We start from the raw sequence: 22,426 nt of genomic DNA, 5'->3' as shown, positions 1-22,426 counted from the left end.
CATGGAGCTGAAGCAGAAATCCCAACAATCTTTATGAAAAATCTGGATGAGACATTGGGACAGGTTAGTTATTAGCTAAACAAGCAAGCAACAAATGGACTGAATGGTCTCCTTTCGTTTGTCGTGCTAGATTAACATTTGTTACAGTCACAGAGCATGTCAAGTGAAAAGCATCCACAATATCCTTACTGCAATCTAGACAATTTTGGATTCTTTACTACAAACAATAAATGGCCAACAAACAACAGCAAGGTATCTGGAAAAATAACACAAAAACCTTTTTGCCTAAAAAATAAAATAGTAAAACTAAGCAAAAACAAAAGTTTTACCTTGAGGGTTGCACAAGCTGTGTAGCTGATATTTGGAAGTATTTCTATGGGCTCTTTAAACATGACCCTGAAGGTGTTGGCAGTGCCATCACAACTAAATCCTGTGTCGTTTTGTCCCAAGGTCTGGTTTTTATCACTTTCAATTATCTATGAAACCAAACAAAAGTTGAATTATTATTACCATGGAGGCATGCTGTATTACTTAAGTTAAGCATTTCTACGTTTGAGTGTGGTGAAGTCAATATTGATAACCACAATGGCACAGAGTCATGAAACTAGATCATTTGTCAGCATCTGCCTTGAGTCACTTTATGGAAGATGCCACTGAGCTCATCTGAGATGTTATGCAGTCAGCAAGCCTCCACTAGACAGAAGTTGATGAGGACAGAGACAGAGGAATCTCTTACTTCCCTAACATTAAATCAGAATTAGCAAAATTATCTGAAACATCCCGTCGTTGTGGAATTTACATGGACTCCCCATCTCTACATGGGTTACTAATCTTAGGGATCTGCTTTTGCTTTTTTGGCTCACTGGCAACTGTAAACGGGCCCTATATAAGTGTTTGTGTGTGTGAGAGACAGAGTGTACCCTGTGAAGGCCTGAGACCCCATCCAGAGCTGGTTTTTGCCTAGTACTTGATGGAGGCAGAATGATTGACCCTGAAATGAATAAAGCATTTTTCAAACGAGCTCCCAATATTTTTTTTTGCATACAATGTGAAAAAGACAAAATGTCAGCACCTAATTTTGGAAAGGTTTAACTCGGGCAGTCCTCCTCCACTGGCGAATCTTCTACAACGTCAAGGACTCTGATAAACACTGCTACACAGTATGTCACAGGTACTAACAGCCTACCAGCAGGTCAGACTATGAGAGTTCCCATCTCATCGATGGCTGCAGTAGGCCAGGTAGGTCAGCCCAGACTTCCCTGTTGCCACATACTGATTTCAAATCATCTTTGAGGGGAACTCCGAGGTGCTCCCCAAGCCAGTCGAGGGATGTAACCCCTGTCTGCTAAAGGGTCTCCACCCAGAGGGATGTGCCCAGAGCAGCGTCATGGGAAGCGTACTTGGGGTCATGCCTAAAACCACCTCAGCTGGCTCTTCTCAATCCAGAGGAGCAGCGACTCCCCTGAAATGCAGAGCTGCTCACCCTATCATGGAGCGTCAGCATGGCAGCTTTTTAAAGAAACTGAATATCTCCACCTTGTACTGCTCATGACCACAGGAGAGGACAGGGATGTAGAGTAACTGGTAAACCGAGAGTTTAGTCTACAGACTTGATTGCCCCTTCACCCCAATGGACTGTCACTCCAACCCGCTTGTTGATCTAATGTGCCCTTCTTCCATCACTGATGAACAGGATCCGGAGATACTTGAATTCCTCCATGCAGGGTAGTCGGCCCCCCAAGAGTTTAACTTTAAAATTTAAGAATGCAGCAAAGTGGAGATTTAGCTTTGACTTTTTGACTTCAGACACTTTTTCTTCCGTTACAGTTTTGTTTTTGTAAATAGTTTTTCCTTGAAAAAATCCTTTGTATGTTCCAAAAAAAAAAAAAAGAAATAAGATTAGATATGAACTAATTTGTGGCTTTTTTTTTTGGAAACAAAAATACTCAAAAGCACCAAACTGGTGCAAATGCATAATCCTTCTAGGGCAATAATGACTATACTAGGATTTCAATCTGCTTTATTCAAATTTTAAAAAAAAGTCAAATTTTACTTTTGTTTTCTTGTGTTTTTTTTACAAGTGTAAAAGTGGACTTGATCAATTATACAGATTGTTTGAGTGTACTCAACGTGATGCTCCTTAGATTATAAGGGGGCACTGCCATAGCAACGCCCTTGCCTAGAATGGCAAAGAGGCAAACACATGAAGTACAAAATAAAGAAATGCAAAACAAGCCCCCTGCTTCCCTCAGGCCTCCCAATACCAGTTTGTGGAAGCATCACACCAAACTAAGTCGCTCCTCTTCTCTCTGTCCTGACTGCTCTTCTGCTCATCAAGGAGCGGCCTTCCCTGTTTACCCCACAACTCTTGCAGCCCTGACTATTAGCTGCCTTTATACTCCTCTCTCGATATTCCTGTGCCATTGTGCCAGAGCTCCTTCTAGCTGGCCCGGGTGATCCTGCACTCATGTAGACATATTTGACACTAAAACATCTGGACATCCATACATTTCTGGTTGCCTTTACTCCATAATATGCTGATGGGGGCCCAGATCACCTTGCTGATACCTACTGACATGGATCTTTTATTGTTTATGACACAATATGTGTCTATGGAGTATTTATTTAAAATGTGTTATACTAAGCCCCCCTCACTCCCCCTGTGGGATATTTCTTCCTGCATTGCCTTTCACTCTTATGGCCAGTGCAGAAGTCAATTTCTTTCCTACTGCCCTACTGGGCCCTGTTCCTATCCAGCTCAGCCACCATGTACAATTAATGCATTAGGCAGTCATCATTACACAACATTATCTACTGTACCTGTATGTTGACTTGATAATCAGTTGGCCCGTGGATAGAGCCATACAGCCCAAAGCCAACTATGAATATTTTCTTAGTGACAGTAAACCTAAAATATACAAAAAAAAAATTACATTAAAATTTTGTGCGCCTACTTATATTTTAAAAATAATTCATTTTATTTTGTAGTATCTATGAAAGAGCTCCTTGTCTTTGTTTTAGGGTTGAAGTGTTAATGGGGGCCTCGTTATTGTAACCTTTAGAACCCTTGAAAAACGGAGCTTGGTTACAAAAGGGATATCAGCCTTTCATTGCAGACCTTTTTTTATTTTTCACTAGGTAAATCATTTCTTTATGAAATGATCTTTAATATCATATAGTAAGAGTAAGACTTTGCCAAGTGCCTTTTTCTTGCGCGACGTCCTGTTTACATCTGTTTTTGTGCTAATCGTCCTTTATGCAAGATCAGGTCATACCACAGTTATGCAAACTAGCGCGTCCCGTACCAGAATTGACGATGTTCAGGATGGGGGGGTGGCAGTCTGTTGACCGAGAGCTGCTCGGTGACTTTGTTCATTTTATAGGACAGTCCATTCCCTAGAGGTTACCTAGAAAAGTACCAGGTAGACTTGTTTACTACACCACCAATGCCACTTTGCTGTACCTGTTGGCTTTACTATTAGGCAAACCTTACTACTGTTTACGAAATTTCCAATTACTGGGATTATTAAGATACAAAAGTAGAGATCACAACTACTGCTCATTTTTTGTTGTCCACTTTAATATACAGGGGTGGGCAAAAGTAGGTATGCAAGGCTGGCAATTTGAGCACTTTGAGATTATAAGTGAGTGCACTTCTTTTGACTCATTTTAACTATTATAACCTGCATGTCTTTTTCCTGGTCAACTGTAACCCTACATTTGCCCACCCCTGTATATTTGTTCTTGAATGTCTAGAATGCAGATGTCACGTGCTTTTGTCATTCTGCGTAGTCACTCTTAGCCTTCTGCCTAAGAAGACAGCTATGTTATAATAAACTGACTTACATACATTAGCTCTCAGTCTTTTCATCACCGTATACCACTCAAAAACGCAAAAGAAGCACATTTACCAAACTAAAATTGACAAAATACTTTAAGCTGTGTTTTCTGTGGGACACTGAAAAAGTTTTTTGAACCTGCAAATAATAACAGCTAATTCAGATTGACTTCTTGTTTGTGAATTTGGAACAAACCTTTTGACTATGTTATACAGGGTGAGTCAAAATTATGTTAACATTAATGGAACTGCTATGTATTTACTTATATACAATTTTTGTGGACAATTTATGTGCCACATATGGTACACGTGCTGAACATGATGGCGAACAGGTTGAGACATTCCTGTAAATCATCTTCCACATATGAAGAATGTTTTGTGAAGAAATTGTTTCCGTCATTCAAATGTTAACATAATTTTGACTCACCCTGTATTTTCTGGTCCCTTTTCATTAAGCCACAGCACAGAAATAATGCTTCAAGATATAGCTCAGCTTCAGGTTTAATTAAAATTTGGGATGCTATTGTCTCAAACTGAACAGAGCAAAACAGGATGGCACAATGTCACCAAGTGCAAGTACAAAAACTCCAGATGTCTGTCAATGTAGCCAGTGTCAAAGTTGGGAAGGAATGTGTAGGAGTTAAAGCAATGCAGATTTCACGTTGTTTCAGCTCAACCACAGATCTCTAGTCCACCTGATCTGAATGGAGGTGGCATTAAGATGGGTGTCATAGCCTTATTATATAGTATACATCTGTATTTCCTGACATTGCCTGGGTTTTATCTTAGTACTTCACGTTTATCTGAGTAAGACATGCAAGCAGCCTGAGTAGAGATGTATGGATGAACACCACAGACTAACAGGCAACTGCAGCCGTTTAGAATGGAAATGGCCATTTGACAGGATGGCAGGAGTCTGCAGTATTAATATTGATTCTCTTTAATTATATTTAGCTAACATCAATGCCACTTGTTCTGCCCCCAACCTGCCCATGTTGGAGTATTATTCACCTTCAATCTTCAAAAGTTACCCCCAGAAAATTAAAAAAAAGGGAAAAACTGCTGGACAACAGAAACAGAAAGATGTCCAATTCATTGAACCCTTCCCACAATGCATTTAGACGTGACATAGCCTACATACTAAGCTGGACTATCCTGGAGTTGCCCTCCAATTTTACTGAGAGTCAGTGACGCTGTTTTTGAGTGCTGCTAAAACAAATGCCAAGACATCTTTATGTAAGTAGACTTAGTTGGGATGCCCAGCTTTGCCCAAGTGTTATTTTACAAATGTAAACTCTAAAAATGATTATGTTTAGACTAAATATGATCAGGGATTCCAATTTATTATGCGATGTGACCCAGCTGTGGGGTTATGAGCACTTGAAGTGCTGATCTGGGAATAACAGCTTAAAAGTTGCTTAAGAAACAGGGCCATGCTGGTTGTGATGGTGGTGTAATGGTGACAGATTATCGCTACTTGGGGAACAATATGACACCTCAGGGGGAGGCTTGGGACTATGACAGATATAGCAGAAGAAACGATTGATTGAAGAAAACGTTTAATATAATGGGTAAGAATCAAACTATGAAAGGCAAGCATGCGGACCATTACTCTACCATCACAACCCGTGGGGCTCCATTTCATCGTTGATAGGTCACACTGTATGTAATATTTCATGCCACTCATTCGGACCCTTAACCACCCCTACTGGCCCCAGAGTTAGGTCAAAAACCTAGAATATTGTGAAAAGAACCCATGTGCTTTAGAAAAGAAAACAAAAGGTTTACCTTGAAAAACAAAGCTATTCAAAAAGGACAAAAAAACAATGTATATTATGTGTACTTTATTTATTAAGAGCTTACCTTATTCGGTCACTGGTTCCACTGTAGCCCCAGCGACTCTCTACTTGCTGGAATCTATTAATGCTGCATTCTTTCCCCCTGAGACAGCAACGTGGCTTGTCTATGTAGTCAACCCTTGGTTTGGGGTTTACTGTAAAGTGTAAAAAGAGATTTACCACCTCCCGATCAAACAAAATTCCGGACTGGGCAGGCCCTGTGGCACAAGAGAGAATATTAAACTGGTTTCTTTGGATAGAAAACAAAAAGAGCTTTGAGAACAAAAATAAATAAACATGCAGTGAGCAAACTTCACAATAAAAGTTTGAACATGTTGTACACAGTATTTTCAATGATTACAATAGATAAGGCACAAACCCAAATGTTACATCCAAGTTAATAGCAAAACACTATAATAGCATTATTGAACTGTTCACCTGCTGCAAATTCCTCAATAGTCATAAGTGGAAACCGAATGAGAGACAGGGCTTTTCCCAAAACCTTTTGTTTGTTTTCTGCCGTCAGTGGAAGTTGCTGCCTATGACATTCCGCTTCAGCCCAACGCACAACAGCCGCAAAGAGCCGACTCTCCCGGATGCCCAGCGAGTCCCTTTCAAGCACTGCACAAAGCGTGTCTAGAGAGAAGCAGATGAAGAAAGAGACACAGATTGCTGAACAACATGGATTTCTGTTTTAAAAGCCATTTGGCAAGAAAAGAAGTTTACATGTCATTATAAGCCAAGCAGCATACCTAAGTCAATGTCCGTGAACCCCTCTGCACTAATTGCATCTGCTGTGCTCTTATCTATTGTATCCAAACAAAGACTGGCAAGTTGAGGTTCATCGAACAACCTCGCCTACAAAAGAGAACAAAAAGGTAAATGTCAGCTTTTTCTATGGTATCAATGCAAATCAAATACGAGAAGACATAGGAAAAAGGGAAGCTTCAGGCCTGAGCATTGGGGGTTGGGGGGGAAGGCTTTGAACATTTCTCAACCAACCACCACTGGACTTCACTTTAGTTACCCCAGTTTATTAATATATGTACAAAATACAGATACAATATATGGCCAAAATAATGTGAACAAAATTAAATTACTTAAAATAAAATTAATTTAAATTTTCCAGTTCAGGTGTTTCAGCCATGCCCATTGTCAATGGCTTCATCAAATGAGGCACAAGGCCCCTGCAGTCATTATTGGCAAACACTGGCAGTAGAATGGGTCATTCTGAAGAGTTCTGCCATAGGATGCCACATTTACTAAAACTCAGTATGTGAAAATTCATGCTCAGCTAGATCTCTCCCCTGTCAACAATAAGTGCTTTCATTGTGAGTGAAGCACATAAAAATCACCTCTGCTATGGTGCATCATGCACAACAGAGTTCTAAACTGCCTCCTGAGGCAGCATCTGCACAAGAACTTGGGCATATGTTCATGAATTGGGTGTCCATGGCCGAGCTGCTGCACACAAGCCTAAGCTCACTATGCACAATGCCATGTCAGCTGGAGTGATGTAAAGCAGGCCACCACTGGACTGTGCAGCAGTATGACACGTACTCTGGAGTGATGCAAATCCGGGTTTTAGGCGAATGCTAACTTCTGAACTGCGAGGTCTGGTGGGGGGAGGGATAATGGGCTGGGATTGATTTTTAAGGTTTGGGCCCGGTCCCTTCATCCCAGTGAAGGGTAACGGCTGATGCTACAGCATACAAAGACACTTCACACAGATGTGCACTTCCAATTTTGCGGCAACAGTTTAGGAAAGGCCCTTTTCTGTTTCAGCATTGACTGTGCCCCTGTGCAGAAAGTCAGGTCCATAAGACATGGAGGAACTTGAGTGGCCTGCACAGAGCCCTGAACACCTTTGGGATGAACTGGAACACCGATTTAAGATTACACTTTCAATTTATAATAAGAAAAGCACCTCATGAGCATTGCTTCAAACAGCTCCAGGAATGAAAGTTGAGTGCTTTGGCTGCCTTAGTGTTTGTGTGCCGTTTGCATATTTTCTACCTCTTCTCCTCTGCTGGGGTGGAGTGGTGGCTCTAAGGCTAGGGATTTGCACTGGCAATCGGAAGGTTGCTGGTTTGAATCCCGTAAACGCCAAAAGTGGCTCTACTCCGTTGGCCCTTGAGCAAGGCCCTTAACCTGCAATTGCTACGTCCTGGGTATGACGTTAATCTGCATCTAGCCTTGCAAGCAGGTCCTCCAACTTGCTCGGAAAACTTGGGGGTTGATGGCAGAATTGGCACTCCAGCCACTGCCAAAAAAAAACTCAGTGTGGTGCTGAGGTGTCACCTGCTGCACTCGGGCCCTTAGTTGTTTTGTCACATGGTGGGTGAGGCAATGTGCTCCTAAACTCTCTCTCTAGGTTAGTTGACATCTTTAGATTGGCTCAGTATGACTGAGTTGAGGCTGGGACAAGTGACTGAACTGCAAGCTCTATCCAGGGGTCCAATGTGCACACCTTTCCACACAAAAGTCAGAATTCAGAAAAGAAGTCTCCATGTCTCACTGTATTGTTTCAAATATTGTTTTTTTTTTCGGTACTTGTATACTACACAACCCTAGTGAGTGTGCGAGAGTTCATGCGTGTGTGTGTGTGTATATTCACTCTCCGGTTTCTTTGCACCCTACGATTGATTGCACAGGCTCCAGCTATTCTGTGGTCCTTCCCTGATTTATGAAAATGGACAACAACAACAGCCTTTATTTCTATTGCATGTTTTCATACAAACGATGTAGCTCAAAGCACTTTAGAAGATAAAGAAAGAAAAAAGAAAAAATATAAAAATAAAATTAGGCAATACTGATTAACAAAGAATAAAGTAAGGTCTGATGGCCAGGGAGGGCTGGAGAGAAAAACAAAATCTGTGGGGTTCCAAGACGAAAAGACCACCTAGCCAGCCCCCACTAGGCATTCTACCTAACATCCAGATGCCTCAGACTATTATATATAAAACCAGTAATGACGCACTGCACGATAACGTGAAGTGACTACACCTGACTTGCGCATTACTAGTTTTCATTCTCTTTCTCTGTATGTTTAGCATTCGTTTGTTCAGAGGTTGATGTGCTTGCTGCTTCCTGAGCAGCTCTTCTTTTCTCCACTCTAGCGGCTCGCTTCCTCTTTTCTTTTATCAGCATCTTTTCACGTTAAAACTGATTAAATCAGAGTTTGTCTTGCAAGCACTTAGTATGTTTTCTTTAATTTGTCACTTAACATGGCACATACAGTAGGCCTTTAATCTGCCTCAAGAATAGATTAAGATAAGAAGGAGGTAGGGGAAGTGACGGTGAAGGTGGTAGGGAATGAGAACGGTGCCCATATGCATGTGCTGCACCGCCGCCATCCTGGCTGCTGCCAAGAGTTGATTCTACGCTAGAATTAAATAAAAATAAAAAGAGGAAAGCGGATAGTAGACGTCACATGGTATATGTGTACCAAATTTCAGGTCAATAGGTTAAATGGTTTGAGAGCTACAGGTGATTTAAAATCCTAGACAGACAAACGAACAGCCACGGTAGCGTATTATATATAAAGATACAGTGGGTGCGTTAAAGAAAGATAACAAGGATATCAAATGGAACATAAGATATTCACGCATCCGACCAGTTCAATAAAGACACTTCATGGTTATCAATATGAACTTTATTGGAAACCAATATATTTGCTATCTAAAGCTTACCAGTTAACTGGATACTTTCCACCTTATTTTCATAACTGTCTCTAAAATGACTTGATTACAGTTGTGACAGGACCAACCCCAGTTTTGCTTCCTGTTTGTCTCCTCATACAACGTGGCTGAACTGCCTATTGGGTGATTCTGTGCTGTTTGTGCAGCGCTCTACTCAGGACACTTACTACTAGGCTTGAAGGGGGGCTCATCTGTACCTCTGACCATCAAAAATGCCCCCTATGAAGTATAAATCAGCCTGCAAAAAATGTATTTATTTTAAAAGAGACCAATAAAAGTAAAAATCACAACATCCCATCCCACTCACCTACCTGAGTAAGCAGCATGAAGGCATTATCAGCCCGCAGATGTTTGGTCAGAAACTCCACACAGTGCACTTCTAGGGCTGGTACGGCGTATTTTTTAGCTGTGTAAAGGGTCGTCATAACGGTTTCTGGTCCAATATGAACTTCATCTGAATACAGGAACCTTAAAACAAACAAGTACAAACCCTTTACAGTACCATGTTTGAAAACAGTGAAATATTTGAAAAAGTAACCTAAAGATGCAACATAATGCACAGAACATTATTTTGATTGGGGCGCCTTCTATTAATAGGAACAGAAATGACAGCAACATTGAGGTCAGGGTCAGAACAAATCATGGAGCAGAATGACGCTGTACGTCCAGTATGGTCTTGAGAAACTCGTCACATGACGGCGCTCCTGTTATTTTATTTTCTGCAATTGGCAGAGTAAGCGACTCGATCAGAGTCGCTAGCACTGAGAAGGGTTAGAAAACAAAATGGATGAACAGCAGAATGTGGAATGTCAGAAGGGGATCCAATACACAGACATTTCTGCAAGTACTGGCAGCTTCATATGGGTGGTGAGAACAGCAGATGCATCTACTTATGGTGTTGGCTCATATGGCAAACTGAATTTGCATATAGCAAAATAAGAAAAAACAATATTAATTAGCGACTTTACAACACAGGCAGGCAGGCAGGCAGGCAGAGTGGCTAAGGAACTGGATTTAATATGCCAATGGTTGTTGGTTCAATTCCCACTTCTAATTCACTGTGCAACTCACATAACCTGCCTGCACTCCAACTACGTTTGCCAAAAAAACACTCTGAGGTGCAAATTCATATCACAACAGATTATGTATTTTGTATACGAGGCATGCACACAACACACTGCTGGACCAATCTCATCGAAAATGTGCACACCTCACTCATTTGATCAGGAGGAGACCAGACACTATGTGCCGGTCCAAAATTCTGACCCCGGGAGTATTTTTGGTTCTACTACAGTCTGAAGGACAGTGCCACCTGCTGGCTCAGAGTTAGAGAGACTGAAGACTGGCAGGCAAAGGAACCAGAGCTTAAAACGACTTACCCATGCAACACCGTGTGCTGCTCTGATACACAACAAATCTAAATGGGCACTGACTTCGCGTCTTTGCACCCATGCATAGTGGAGTGGCTGTGGGAGGAGAGGGGCAGGACTAAAGTAATGAGTACGTTTAATGTGTTTTAATGTATTCAGAAGTAATTTTGTATATGTTTCTGAAAGGCATTACAGGCATTTGAAGTGACCCAGATCCACTTTCATCTTTGATCAGGTCTTTGGTATTTTCCACATGAAAGCTGCATCAGTGAACAACGCATAAGTAGTGCTATGTGCTTTCCAGATGCACCACAAGCAAAAATCCTTTTTTCAAGTCCCGCCCTCCTCTTAACCATTTTCAGCTACACCCATGGGACTCTCACCTCTCATTCATGTGAATGCTTTTGACAGACACAGTTCCTGCGCTCTCAGCTCTTATAAATTTGAACGTTTTACTCACTTTAAGTTCCCAATCAAAGAAGACATGTTGTGTCCAAATCTTATTGAAGAATTTCATCACGAAGGGTTATCAACAGAAGAAATGAGTACATGGGCAATCCTAGCACCGAGAAACAATGAAGTCAAAGGAATTAACGCCAAAAATGACGATTGGTTACACGGCAAATTGTTTAAATGCGTATCAATAGACTCTGCTGAAACAGTTGGTGGTGGCAACTTACAATAACACGAAGAATATCTACAACCATTAACACCGTCTGGTATGCCATCGGCCAAATTGCTGTAGAAAGAAAGATGTATCCAAGAAAGGTAATATAGTACATCTTCAGCGGATACATTAGATAACAAAGGAGATCTTGATATGCCATTTGTATTAAACGTTAACAGTTTCCCGTTAGAATAGCTTTTGTAAAGGCAATTTACAAATCTCAGAGCCAAACCTTCAAAAAAGTCATTTTATTTAATAGATTGAAAGAAACGAAATTCAATCACGGGCAGTTATACGTTACGTTGACAAGATGAAACTCCAAACACAGAATCACAATTCAATGCGATATTGATGAAAATTTAATTCAAAAAATTGTTTTTACTGAAGTTTTACAGTAAAAGTGTAAGTTTAAAAAGTATTTGCGCGTTAATTTCAAAGCCAAACAGAAAGAAATAATATTACGCAACGAGTAACACACACGATATGAAACATAATTTACTTTCAAATTATTACGTTTTACTCTTTTTTTAATATGGTTAATTACTCGCTATAATGTAAAATAGTAAGTTCTATTATGCATATGATACAATTCCCATGAAAATAAAAATCTGTTTAAATTGTACAACTGCATCCCAATATGCAAGCGACCAAACTGCAAGGAGACTAGCATGTAGTGCAGGCCCATGGGCTGGTGAGCGAAGCGAGCAGGGGGCAAAACCCCCTAGCATGTATATGTGTGTGTGATTATATATATATATATATATATATATATATATATATAACACATACATACACACACACACACACACAAGTGAATTCACGTTAGGTACATGTGCATATGTAGTAGCACTCAGAACTTTTAACCAACCTTCGAATATATCCGAATATTTGCTTACTTTAATAGACTATCCAAACCCTTATTATTTTGATAATTTGACAGCACCAGTACTAACCCCCTCTGGCCCACTTAAAACGTTGCTTATTTTCTCAAGAATTTGAAATGCACATTGGTGGCAATTTCTAATGTGGAAGAGTATTGAATCCTCAAATTAAAATGCCATCCATGTTCAAACCTGCTGAATCCGTGCTCCATTACTAGCATACTCTGGGGAAAGTGGGGGAAAAACATACATCCACTGGGGAACAGAAAACAACACATGGACAAGGTGAGAAGACGCAAACAGGCAGTGAAAAGCACTCCAACAGAGCCACGTCCCTGGAGCTCGGAGGCAGATGAGCAGGCTGGGAGCAGATACAGATATTGACTCAACCTGTTTAAGCAGATTTTTCAGGCCATTGGGGCTCAAAGGTGAGAAAACACAAACCCCATGCTGGTACAAAACCAGGATTCAAACTCTGTCTCCTGAAAGTAGGAGGCTGAAGCACTAAAACTATGCCACAAAACTGTATAATGCACAATCATAACTTGAAAAGGTTGTATACATTATACAATCAGTTTTTTTCTCTCTTTTCTTTCTACTGATCTTGTTAATGTTACAAGCCTTTTGACGGAGCTATTAAAGGAATGTTCACTACGGCCCTGTGCAGACATTCCAAGGTTTCCTGAACAGCCAACCTTTACCTCATGGCGTCAAATTACTCTCTCAGTTAAAAACAAACACCTGACATTTCCCAAAAGGTCTTAATTTCACATTTCAGAACAGCGCACAATGCAGGCCTTCAATTCAGTCATTTATGTTGCCCCAGCAACATGTCACTTCAGACGCCAAAATGGATTGGTTTCGTTTGAGGGAAGAACAACTCCTCTGTATTTGTTTTTCATTTTGCTGAACAACACATCATCTGCCTGCAGGTAGTCGACCCTAGAAAGCGTAACCTGCTCATTCACTGACTGGCACAACAACAAAACCAAAAGGATCACAGGCTGAAGTTTTGGATTTTTTGCACAAAGCTGATCAAAATGTGAAAAAACACAACACCATGCACATTTTATTTTTAGGGAAGAACAAAAAAAAAAAAAAAAATCACACCCTGCATTGGATGTTTATTGTCTGCATTTATTTAGCCCCATTAGCATAACAGAACACAACAGTCTAAAACTCATTGTATTGATATACTAGTCACATTACCTATTACAGACAGCAAATTGAATAATAATAAAAACAAAACATTAAATCCACACAGGGCAAGTGATAGCAACTTTCCTCTGCATCTCTAAACTTGCACTCTGTCTCGTTCCCATAAAGCCTACTTCTCAGACTTCATTATTTTCAAGGTTTCTCATCGTGACTTTGACGCTGTTACTCCTCCTTGTGTGTCTCACTCACTCACACTTTCTCTTTCCTCACATCACCAAAGCCAAACTGACCAATCACACCAAAGCCAAACTGACCAATCACACCAAGGCACTGTCCCAGTTAATGCAAGTTTATAAAAAAAAAAGTGGCCAATGTGTGGATGAACAATTTACTTATTCCGTAATGTTACTTCTTCTTTTGTCTGCTTCTGTTAGGGGTTGTCACAGCAAATCATCTTCCTGTCCTCGTCATCTCGCTCTGTCACACCCATCACCTGCATGTCCTCTCTCACCACATCCATAAACCTTCGCTTAGGCCTTCTTCTTTTCCTCTTATCCGACAACTCTATCCTTAGCATCCTTCCCCCAATATACTCGGCTTCTCTATTTTTATTATGAATTGAAGGTGGTCATGGGGCAACTTAAATGCTAGCATCCTATATTATGCAGTGTCCTTCACAAAGCATACTGTAATAGATAATGTAATGTAACCTCTTCTACGCGGTGGTGTGCTGGGGTGGCAGCATAAAGATGAAAGACGCCTCACGCCTGGACAAACTTGTTAAGAAGGCAGGCTCCATTGTAGGATTAAAGTTGGACAGTTTAACATCTGTGGCAGAGCGACGGGCACTAAGCAAACTCCTGTCAATCATGAAGAATCCACTGCATCCACTTAACAGGATCATCTCCAGACAGAGGAGTAGCTTCAGTGACAGACTTTTGTCACCGTCCTGCTCCACTGACAGACTAAAGAGATCGTTCCTCCCCCACACTATGCGACTCTTCAATTCCACCCGGGGGAGTAAATGCTAACATTAATTTTATTTTAATTTCTTTCATTTTTATTACTATTTAATTTAATATTGTTTCTTTGTATCAGTATACTGCTGCTGGATTATGTGAATTTCCCCTTGGGATTAATAAAGTATCTATCTATCTATCTATAACCGAGGCACATAAAATACATAAGAATATATGAAAGACTATAATATTGCACAGTCACTAACACTCCAGTGTGCCATTTCAGTTCCCCACGTCCTGCTGTGGCACTTGGTGCTACTACTCTACTGCCAAGCTTTTTATGTATCCATAGAAAGTCATCTGAGATAATGGAAGGCTTGGAATCAACAGATTTAAAGATTCTGTCATCAAATTAGATGACTTGGCACACACTACAGTACATTAGAATGACCAGGAGGGGGTGGGCGGCCAGCTGGACAGGGATTGTGCTCGACTTTACCCATGATAACTGACTGTGGTCCCCTCTGGAGATTTACTTTATCCCCCACTGATGCTGCAGACCAGTTTTTACTTTCCTCCTCTATTGTCAACTGGCCATATTTTAACGATTAGTTATTAATAAACTATCTATCTATCTAAAGGATGGATATTGTGAGGTTCCATTTATGTTACTTAGTTTCAAACCACTTTGGCTAGTCCACACTACTACATTTTCATTTAAAGAAGGTGTTTTTAAAAGAAAACTACCTCTGTCCACATTAGTGTTTTCACATTGTCTACAAAAAGATCTCTGTGCACACAAGAACCACTGGAAACATGAGACAATGATGTTCATCTACAATGGGCACACATGCACTGGGGTGGTAACGCTCTTAGCCACAGGATTAATTGCAAAACTGTAGCATCAAGTAAATGATTGGCGCATTTAAACCATACAAAACACAACTTTGATGCATACAAGTGAGCAACATATGAAGTGCCATGGAAGACAACTACGTTTTCTTGGAATATGGGTGACTAATTAGGGAATGAGTCGTTGTAATAAGTAGGAATCGAATCAAGGAATACAATAACAACCAACCAACCAACCAAAGCAGGATTATAGTCTGTGTCTTTACTTTTCACATTAAAATGCAGAGGCTGCACTTTTGGGAATATATGACTCAGGATGGTGCTTTCAAAAAATCTGTTTTTCGGAGTTGAAAAACAAAGGGGTAGTGAGGACAAAAAGTAAAAAAAACAGAGACTAACGCCTGCGACTTAAAACAAAAACAACAGACTGTGGACAGGGCCTTGGCTTCCTATCTGTTTACACAAATCTGTGTCTTTACGTGTGCTCACCAGCAATTTGTCAAGTCTGTATCTGCATCTTTCCTGTGAAGTGTGAACTTGTCACAGCATTCTGCCCCTGCATTCACTGAAGAGTGCTGCACAAAACAATATATAAATAAAATCCTCGAATGGGATGGCAGAGATCTCATTGACATGTTCACAGGCATTACTGTAAAAACGCGGTTAGCACTGCTGCTCCATGAATCCAGCATCCCGAGGTCAAACCCCACACTTGGTTACTGCTCACATCAAGTTTTTACGTTATTCACTTGTTCGTTAAGGCTTCAGGTGTGTTACGTTGATGGGCAACTCTAAACTGGCCCTGTGTGCCCACGCGAGTGTTAACAGACTGGCACACTGATCATGGCACATGTTTCTTCTGCCAGAAGAGCCCACATAGCAACAAATTGGATTAACCAGATTTGCTAAACATTATTTATGCAGCAACTTTATCATTTTATTATTAATTGTGGATTTGGTTTGTAGACATAAACTGAAAGAAATGCTCGACCCAAAAGTTATATATAGATATATCTATATATCTATATATCTATATATATATATATATATCTCTATCTATATATATATCTCTATCTATATATATATCTCTATCTATATATATATATCTATCTATCTATATCTATATCTATATCTATATATATGTTACTTACCCAATGTAGTTTGTAGCGATGGCAGAGAAAAATTTTAACCTCATATTTTCATTCAAAATTGAGAGAAAAAAAATCTACTATATAAAAGAAGCCAAAAGTGACCAAAGCTGTACAACCACATATGATGTGAAAAACAAACATGGAGAGAGAAAAAAAAAATCTCTCATGTTACTCCGGTCACATAACTCAGTTTTTCTTGATCGCAGCGGGGGGGTTTGGGTTGTCATCAGTGGGTCACAAACCCTCCATCCAGCTGAACGATCAACAGGGTTGTGTGATCCCCTCCCCACTCCCATTCCTAACCACGTTAATTTCATCAAGGGGACAGCTCTTTAATTGCTGTATGTGGGTCGCCAGTGAACCTAAAAATGGAGAACGGGGTCCCGAAACAATAGAAGTAGTGAAACATTGGCATAATCCACATGTCAGTCATTTAGTCTTATACTGAATCCGTGCAAAAGACATGCTTTGTTTTGCTACAATGCTGAATAGATGCTTCCGGAATTACGTTCCCATAATGCACTTTTGAATTGAATGCAGGACTCTTGACAAATTAAAGTGCGGGAGAGGTGCATCTTACTGTACGAGTACCATAAAAGATTTTCTTTTTCTTTTCTTCGTGGACATGTTTCACATTATTTGCCACTTATGAAATGATTACAATTGGCTTGTTTTATATCAAAATTTTTTCTCTTTGCTGAATGAAAATATGTGATTAAAAATATTCTTGGCTGTCACTACAAACCTACAAAGTAACATATTTAAAAATATATCAATTTGGGGTTAAGTATTCCTTCAAAAGCAATTAACCGTTTTCGATAAGATGATACCTTTAAACCAGCACATTACCAAAATAATTTTACAAAAAAAAAGAAGCACCATTTTGGTACTTCTGGCACCCCCATTAACCCCCACCAATGGGTTGGCGTGAGTGACCCAGTGGTTAGCCAAGCCCCTACCCGTCCGACCTCCCCTTTTCCATTACTATCCCCAAGATGTTCTCATTATGCTCACTGGTGATTCGGAATCGTCTACATGTTTACAGGCTTGATGACGGACCGGCGCCCCGTCCAGGGTTGGTTCTCGATGATTAAGTGGTGCGTACAAATCTACTCGAGTATGAACGTGTCCGTTATCAGCTGCTCACAGTACTTCGTATTTAAGTAAAAAGGTAACGAAATCGAACAACGAAATGTTACATTAAATATGTGGCTGACGCATTGGGGCATATTTGTGTATCAACTCTGTAACATTTGAAGGCTACTGCGGCACAGGATTTCCATAAACAACTCTTAAAAAAGGAAAAAGGGTCTCCTGTTAACATTAACAACTCCCCCTCCCAAGATGACTTTGTCTTTCTCACTAGAAAGCGCCCCACGACACTAACCTCAATAGAGACAAGAAGGCGGCGGGCTCCACGTCGGGCAGCTCAATCTCGGTCGAGGTGGTCGCCATACCCCCGTTGAACATGGCGTCGAAAACGGCGCTGCCAGCTGCCAGCACGAACTTGTGCGCCGGGATCCTTTGCGCTTGACGGCCCTTGCCGACAACAAAGCGCACGTCGCTAAGCAGTTCGTTGTTGAAGAGGAAAGAGAAGCGCTCCTTCACGGAGCTTTTTGTAGCCTGCCAATTGTACATCGGCTCCCGGTGAAAGCCTACAGAAGCCGGGGATCCCGGGGCGCCAGCGACAGCAGCAGCCGCTGCAGCCTGAGCCGCCGCTATGTTCCTGCTGCTACTAGAATAGGCGAAGTTCGAGGCCGGCCCTTCTGTGTTCACCTTGGGTTCTGGCCCACGCCCGGCAGCCATGGCGCTGTGGAGATGCACGTCAATAAGCGTTAAATGAACTGGCTGTGCAAACCGAATGGAGGCATCTTTTTTAAGAGCGACAGAATCGGCTTCGTCTGGTATTTTTGCCCCCTTGACGGGGTTTTGTCGTTCACATCCTTGACTTCCGCTTAGACGGCGACAAACCTGCGCAGAAGTATCTCGCTTCTGATTGGATCGTTTTCGCACACTCGCCAATCCGCTTGCAGAGCTGCGCGGCGATGAAACTTCCAGAACGCACACATGCAAATACTGTGTTTGTATCACTTGAGGGCAGCTCTATGAACATGGCTGGAGATCATCGACCCTCTAGGTGGTATTAAGACACATTTATAAAGCTCATATATGTATACGTATTCTAATTTACCCATTGTCAGAGTCAGTTAGCACTAATAGAACGTGGGATTAGCAAGAACTCGTTCTGGACAGGGTGTATACTTACTAATATATATTGTTTGGGAGTCAAAAATGAGCCTAACCTGGACGTCTTTTGGGTATGTGGGAAGTAACCCTGGCGCCTAAAGAAAAATGCAAATAGAAGACATGAAACTTCTATGGCAGGGGAGTCAAACTCAGATCCTGGAGGGCTGCAGTGGCGGCAAATTTTCATTTCAGTCACTTTCTCAAATAGTAACCAGTTGCTGCTGCTAATTTCTCAGCCGTCTTCTGTAATTATTATGAACTTGCCTAACTGTGCAAGCCAACAAATGACCAGTTAATTCAAAGATCTCAAACAGTTCCATTTTTAATCCAACCAATCTCCTATTTAGCTATTAATTAAATCTGTTATTTAATTCTACTCCTTCTTAGTGTTTTATTCTGCCACACCAGTTATTTCCAAAACTGATTTTCTTTTTTCTGACATAACCTTCCAAAAAAAAAGGACATAAGAAGTCTGACAAACAGACGTTTAAATCCACATGTTGCTCGTTTCTTTAGCTAATAGTTCAGATGTCTCCAGATCATGTCATGTCCTTTGTTAACCCTTCTTAATCCAGACTAGGGCCACGGGAGATGGCTGTAGGGCACAAAGCAGGAACAAACCCTGGACAGTGCGAACACACCTACACACAGGCCATTTTACTGTGGAAGAAAACCGTAGCAGCTGGAGGAAGCCAACGTAGACACGGGGTGAATACAGTGACGTGTGGTGAGGTCCATGCCTGGTGAGGCACTGACTCCTTCAGAGTGAGATCTCCAAATATATGAACCCCAAAGAGTAGCTTATTCACTAAACAATTGGCAGCCTGCACATTTACTACTGGTTGTGTTTCATATCTCATCAGCATTCCAGGTAAGGTTCATATTTGGCTAAGAAAGAACGTTACATTTAATGCAACAAGAGAGAGCGGAGAGCACACATTTGCTCGGCACCCTCCATGTGTTCTAAACTTGCTGTTGCAATTCCACAATTCATACTCATTCAATACAAATGAAGGTATAGAGAGGTGTACAAAAAAACAGATTTTAATTTTGACCTTAATTGAAATAGTTAGTTGTTTTTAAAAGCTTTCAATTCTGATGTATTCATCAATTTTAATCCACACGGTTCAACAAAAGCATAACAAAAAAAACCCCAAAAGAATATTTTATTTAAGGTCAAAATTTAGTTTTTAAAGATTAGATTTTTTTTCTTGGTCTGATCCAATTTTTTTATAAAATTGAAAAACGTTTATGGCAGTGGTTCTTAACCTGTGGGGCAGGCCCACCTAGGGGAGCACAAAGTAACAAAAAGGCTGGCGTGAAGATGTGAAAAAAAGAAAACAAGAATCAAAAATATGGAAAAAAAAATCTGTTGAAACCAAAACCAATTAACTTAAACTAATTTCTGATACTAGAACAATAAATATAGAGTTAGATAAATGTCGATAAATGTTAAGTAGGTATAATAAAATATGCATCTACAGTACAGGCCAAAAGTTTGGATACACCTCGTCATTCAATGTGTTTTCTTTTTTTTCATGACCATTTACATTGGTAGATTCTCACTGAAGGCATCAAAACTATGAATGAACACATGTGGAGTTATGTACTTAACAAAAAAAGGTGAAATAACTGAAAACATGTTTTATATTGGGCGGCACGGTGGCACAGTGGTAGCGCTGCTGCCTTGCAGTTAGGAGACCTGGGTTCGCTTCCTGGGTCCTCCCTGTGTGGAGTCTGCATGTTCTCCCCGTGTCTGCGTGGGTTTCCTCCCACAATCCAAAGACATGCAGGTTAGGTGGATTGGCGATTCTAAATTGGCCCTAGTGTGTGCTTGGTGTGTGGGTGTGTTTGTGTGTGTCCTGCGGTGGGTTGGCACCCTGCCCAGGATTGGTTCCTGCCTTGTGCCCTGTGTTGGCTGGGATTGACTCCAGCAGACCCCTGTGTTCGGATTCAGCGGGTTAGACAATGGATGGATGGATGTTTTATATTCTAGTTTCTTCAAAACAGCCACCCTTTGCTCTGATTACTGCTTTGCACACTCTTGGCATTCTCTCGATGAGCTTCAACAGGTAGTCACCTGAAATGGTTTTCACTTCACAGGTGTGCCTTCTAAGGGTTATTTAGTGGAATTTCTTGCTTTATCAATGGGGTTGGGACCAGCAGTTGTGTTGTGCAGAAGTCAGGTTAGTTGGACAATCATTTATTTTTCAACAGGACAATGACCCCAAACACACTTCCAGGCTGTGTAAGGGCTATTTGACCAAGAAGGAGAGTGTTGGAGTGCTGTAAATGGTCATGAAAATAAAGAAAACACATTGAATGAGGAGGTGTGTCCAAACTTTTGGCCTGTACTGTACATTTCAAAAAAAATGTTGGGGGGGTGCGATTAAAACTGTTATGAAAACTCGGGTCGCAAATACTTAAAAGGTTGAGAAACGCTGGTTTATGGTCTTACCTGTATTTGTAAATGATTTCCATGTGCCTATCCTTCTCCACGAAAATCTCTGTCACTTTCTTGTAAAAGCCCCCCTTATTTTCCTTTCGTTTTGTCTTAATCTTCCATTTCGGCAGTCAGTCCGTACAACAAAATAAAAATAAACAGACCGCTGCAGTGCACTTGACTTTCTGAGATCGCTAAGTTATTGGTGCCCAGAGCCTCTGCATAGAAGAACAGCAGCAACAAGCACCTGTTGGCCTCTCATGCGCCCCCTTAAGGACGGCACGGTACTGTCCACCTCACCTTGTGCCTTTTCACTGCGGTTTTATGTTCGGTCAGACTGAGTATGTCACACACACTCATTAAAGATACAGTATTAGAAATTCAGGGTGTATAATAAAGTGTCTACAAACCTTATATTGGTGACATACTGAGAGACAGCACTAGGCACGCCAACCGGAGGCATCAACCCTGTGTGTGAGGAAGAGTGCAGTCTGAGGTGAGGTGAGGTGAGGCTCGTCGTTCCCGCACCTCATGTTTCTCCACAGTATTTGAACAGGAAATGTGCCAATTCAGCGATTATGGCTATAAAAATGATCACAATTATTGGAATCATACAGAAAACAAATTTATAGCATAGACCAGTGGGCATATTTATTTTATCATTATTAGTTTTTTACTTTTCACGATGACAGGTGAGGCTCTGCCTCCCCTGACCGCAGATCCCTGATTGAATATGCAAACTCAACGCAAATCCTCATCTCCGTACTGTGAGGCAGCAGGGCTACCACAGCACCACCCATGTCTCCATATCTCATCCAGATACAATACCTCTTAAAGTTTGTCAAGACTTCCCGTTCAACTAACATGATTGAGTAGTTTGTTTCAGATTCCTACAAATCATTCTATACCACAGCAGTTAGGTATTTCTCACAGCTTCACTTTTTTTTGTTTTCAGATTTTGTTTTCATAGGAATTATGAACTGGCCAAAGGTGGAGGTGGATGGATAGAGTAAAGAGAGACTTGAGGTAAAAGGATTTAATTGAGGAGGAGGTAGAGGACCAAGCTGTATGGGGACGGTCATTCAAAGACATCAACACCACACAGATCTGGGAAAAGATGAAGAAAAAGCGGAGTCAGAGCCTGTCCTGGCAACATGGGACACAAGTCAAGAACAGTTCATCACCAAGCTACGGCCCTCCTAATTGAAAATGCAGTCGTCATAATATTGTACAAAGGAGACAGTGAAATTCACATGTGCATATCCAACTGACACGCAGTACTCTTTGGCGCTATGATAAATAAAAATGTCTTAAAATGCAA

The 22,426-nt window shown here is 41.0% G+C and overlaps 1 protein-coding gene and 1 long non-coding RNA gene across 3 annotated transcripts in view; one reads left to right on the top strand and one right to left on the bottom strand.

Annotated features, from left to right (window-relative positions):
• Nucleotides 1-18,469, bottom strand: part of LOC120541299 (BTB/POZ domain-containing protein 1-like) — a 24,166-nt gene extending 5,697 nt beyond the window's left edge. Inside the window, exons 1-7 of one of the 2 annotated variants that reach the window (XM_039772795.1) lie at nt 17,803-18,469; nt 9,689-9,845; nt 6,429-6,534; nt 6,115-6,312; nt 5,702-5,894; nt 2,821-2,908; nt 330-476 (exon numbers count right to left, since the gene is read on the bottom strand). In XM_039772795.1, the coding sequence (XP_039628729.1) occupies nt 330-476; nt 2,821-2,908; nt 5,702-5,894; nt 6,115-6,312; nt 6,429-6,534; nt 9,689-9,845; nt 17,803-18,221 (1,308 nt within the window). In that variant the 5' untranslated portion in view covers nt 18,222-18,469. The remainder of the gene's footprint in view (nt 1-329; nt 477-2,820; nt 2,909-5,701; nt 5,895-6,114; nt 6,313-6,428; nt 6,535-9,688; nt 9,846-17,802) is intronic. The other variant, XM_039772794.1, reaches the window with a different exon arrangement.
• Nucleotides 17,356-22,426, top strand: LOC120541302. The gene is made up of 2 exons (XR_005635981.1): nt 17,356-17,512; nt 22,061-22,426. It is a non-coding gene; the product is annotated as an uncharacterized LOC120541302 (long non-coding RNA).

This window comes from Polypterus senegalus, chromosome 12, assembly GCF_016835505.1.
Source record: "Polypterus senegalus isolate Bchr_013 chromosome 12, ASM1683550v1, whole genome shotgun sequence".
NCBI lineage: Eukaryota > Metazoa > Chordata > Cladistia > Polypteriformes > Polypteridae > Polypterus > Polypterus senegalus.
The sequence above is the reverse complement of the archived record's forward strand: the minus strand, read 5'-3'. Positions and strand labels throughout refer to the sequence as shown.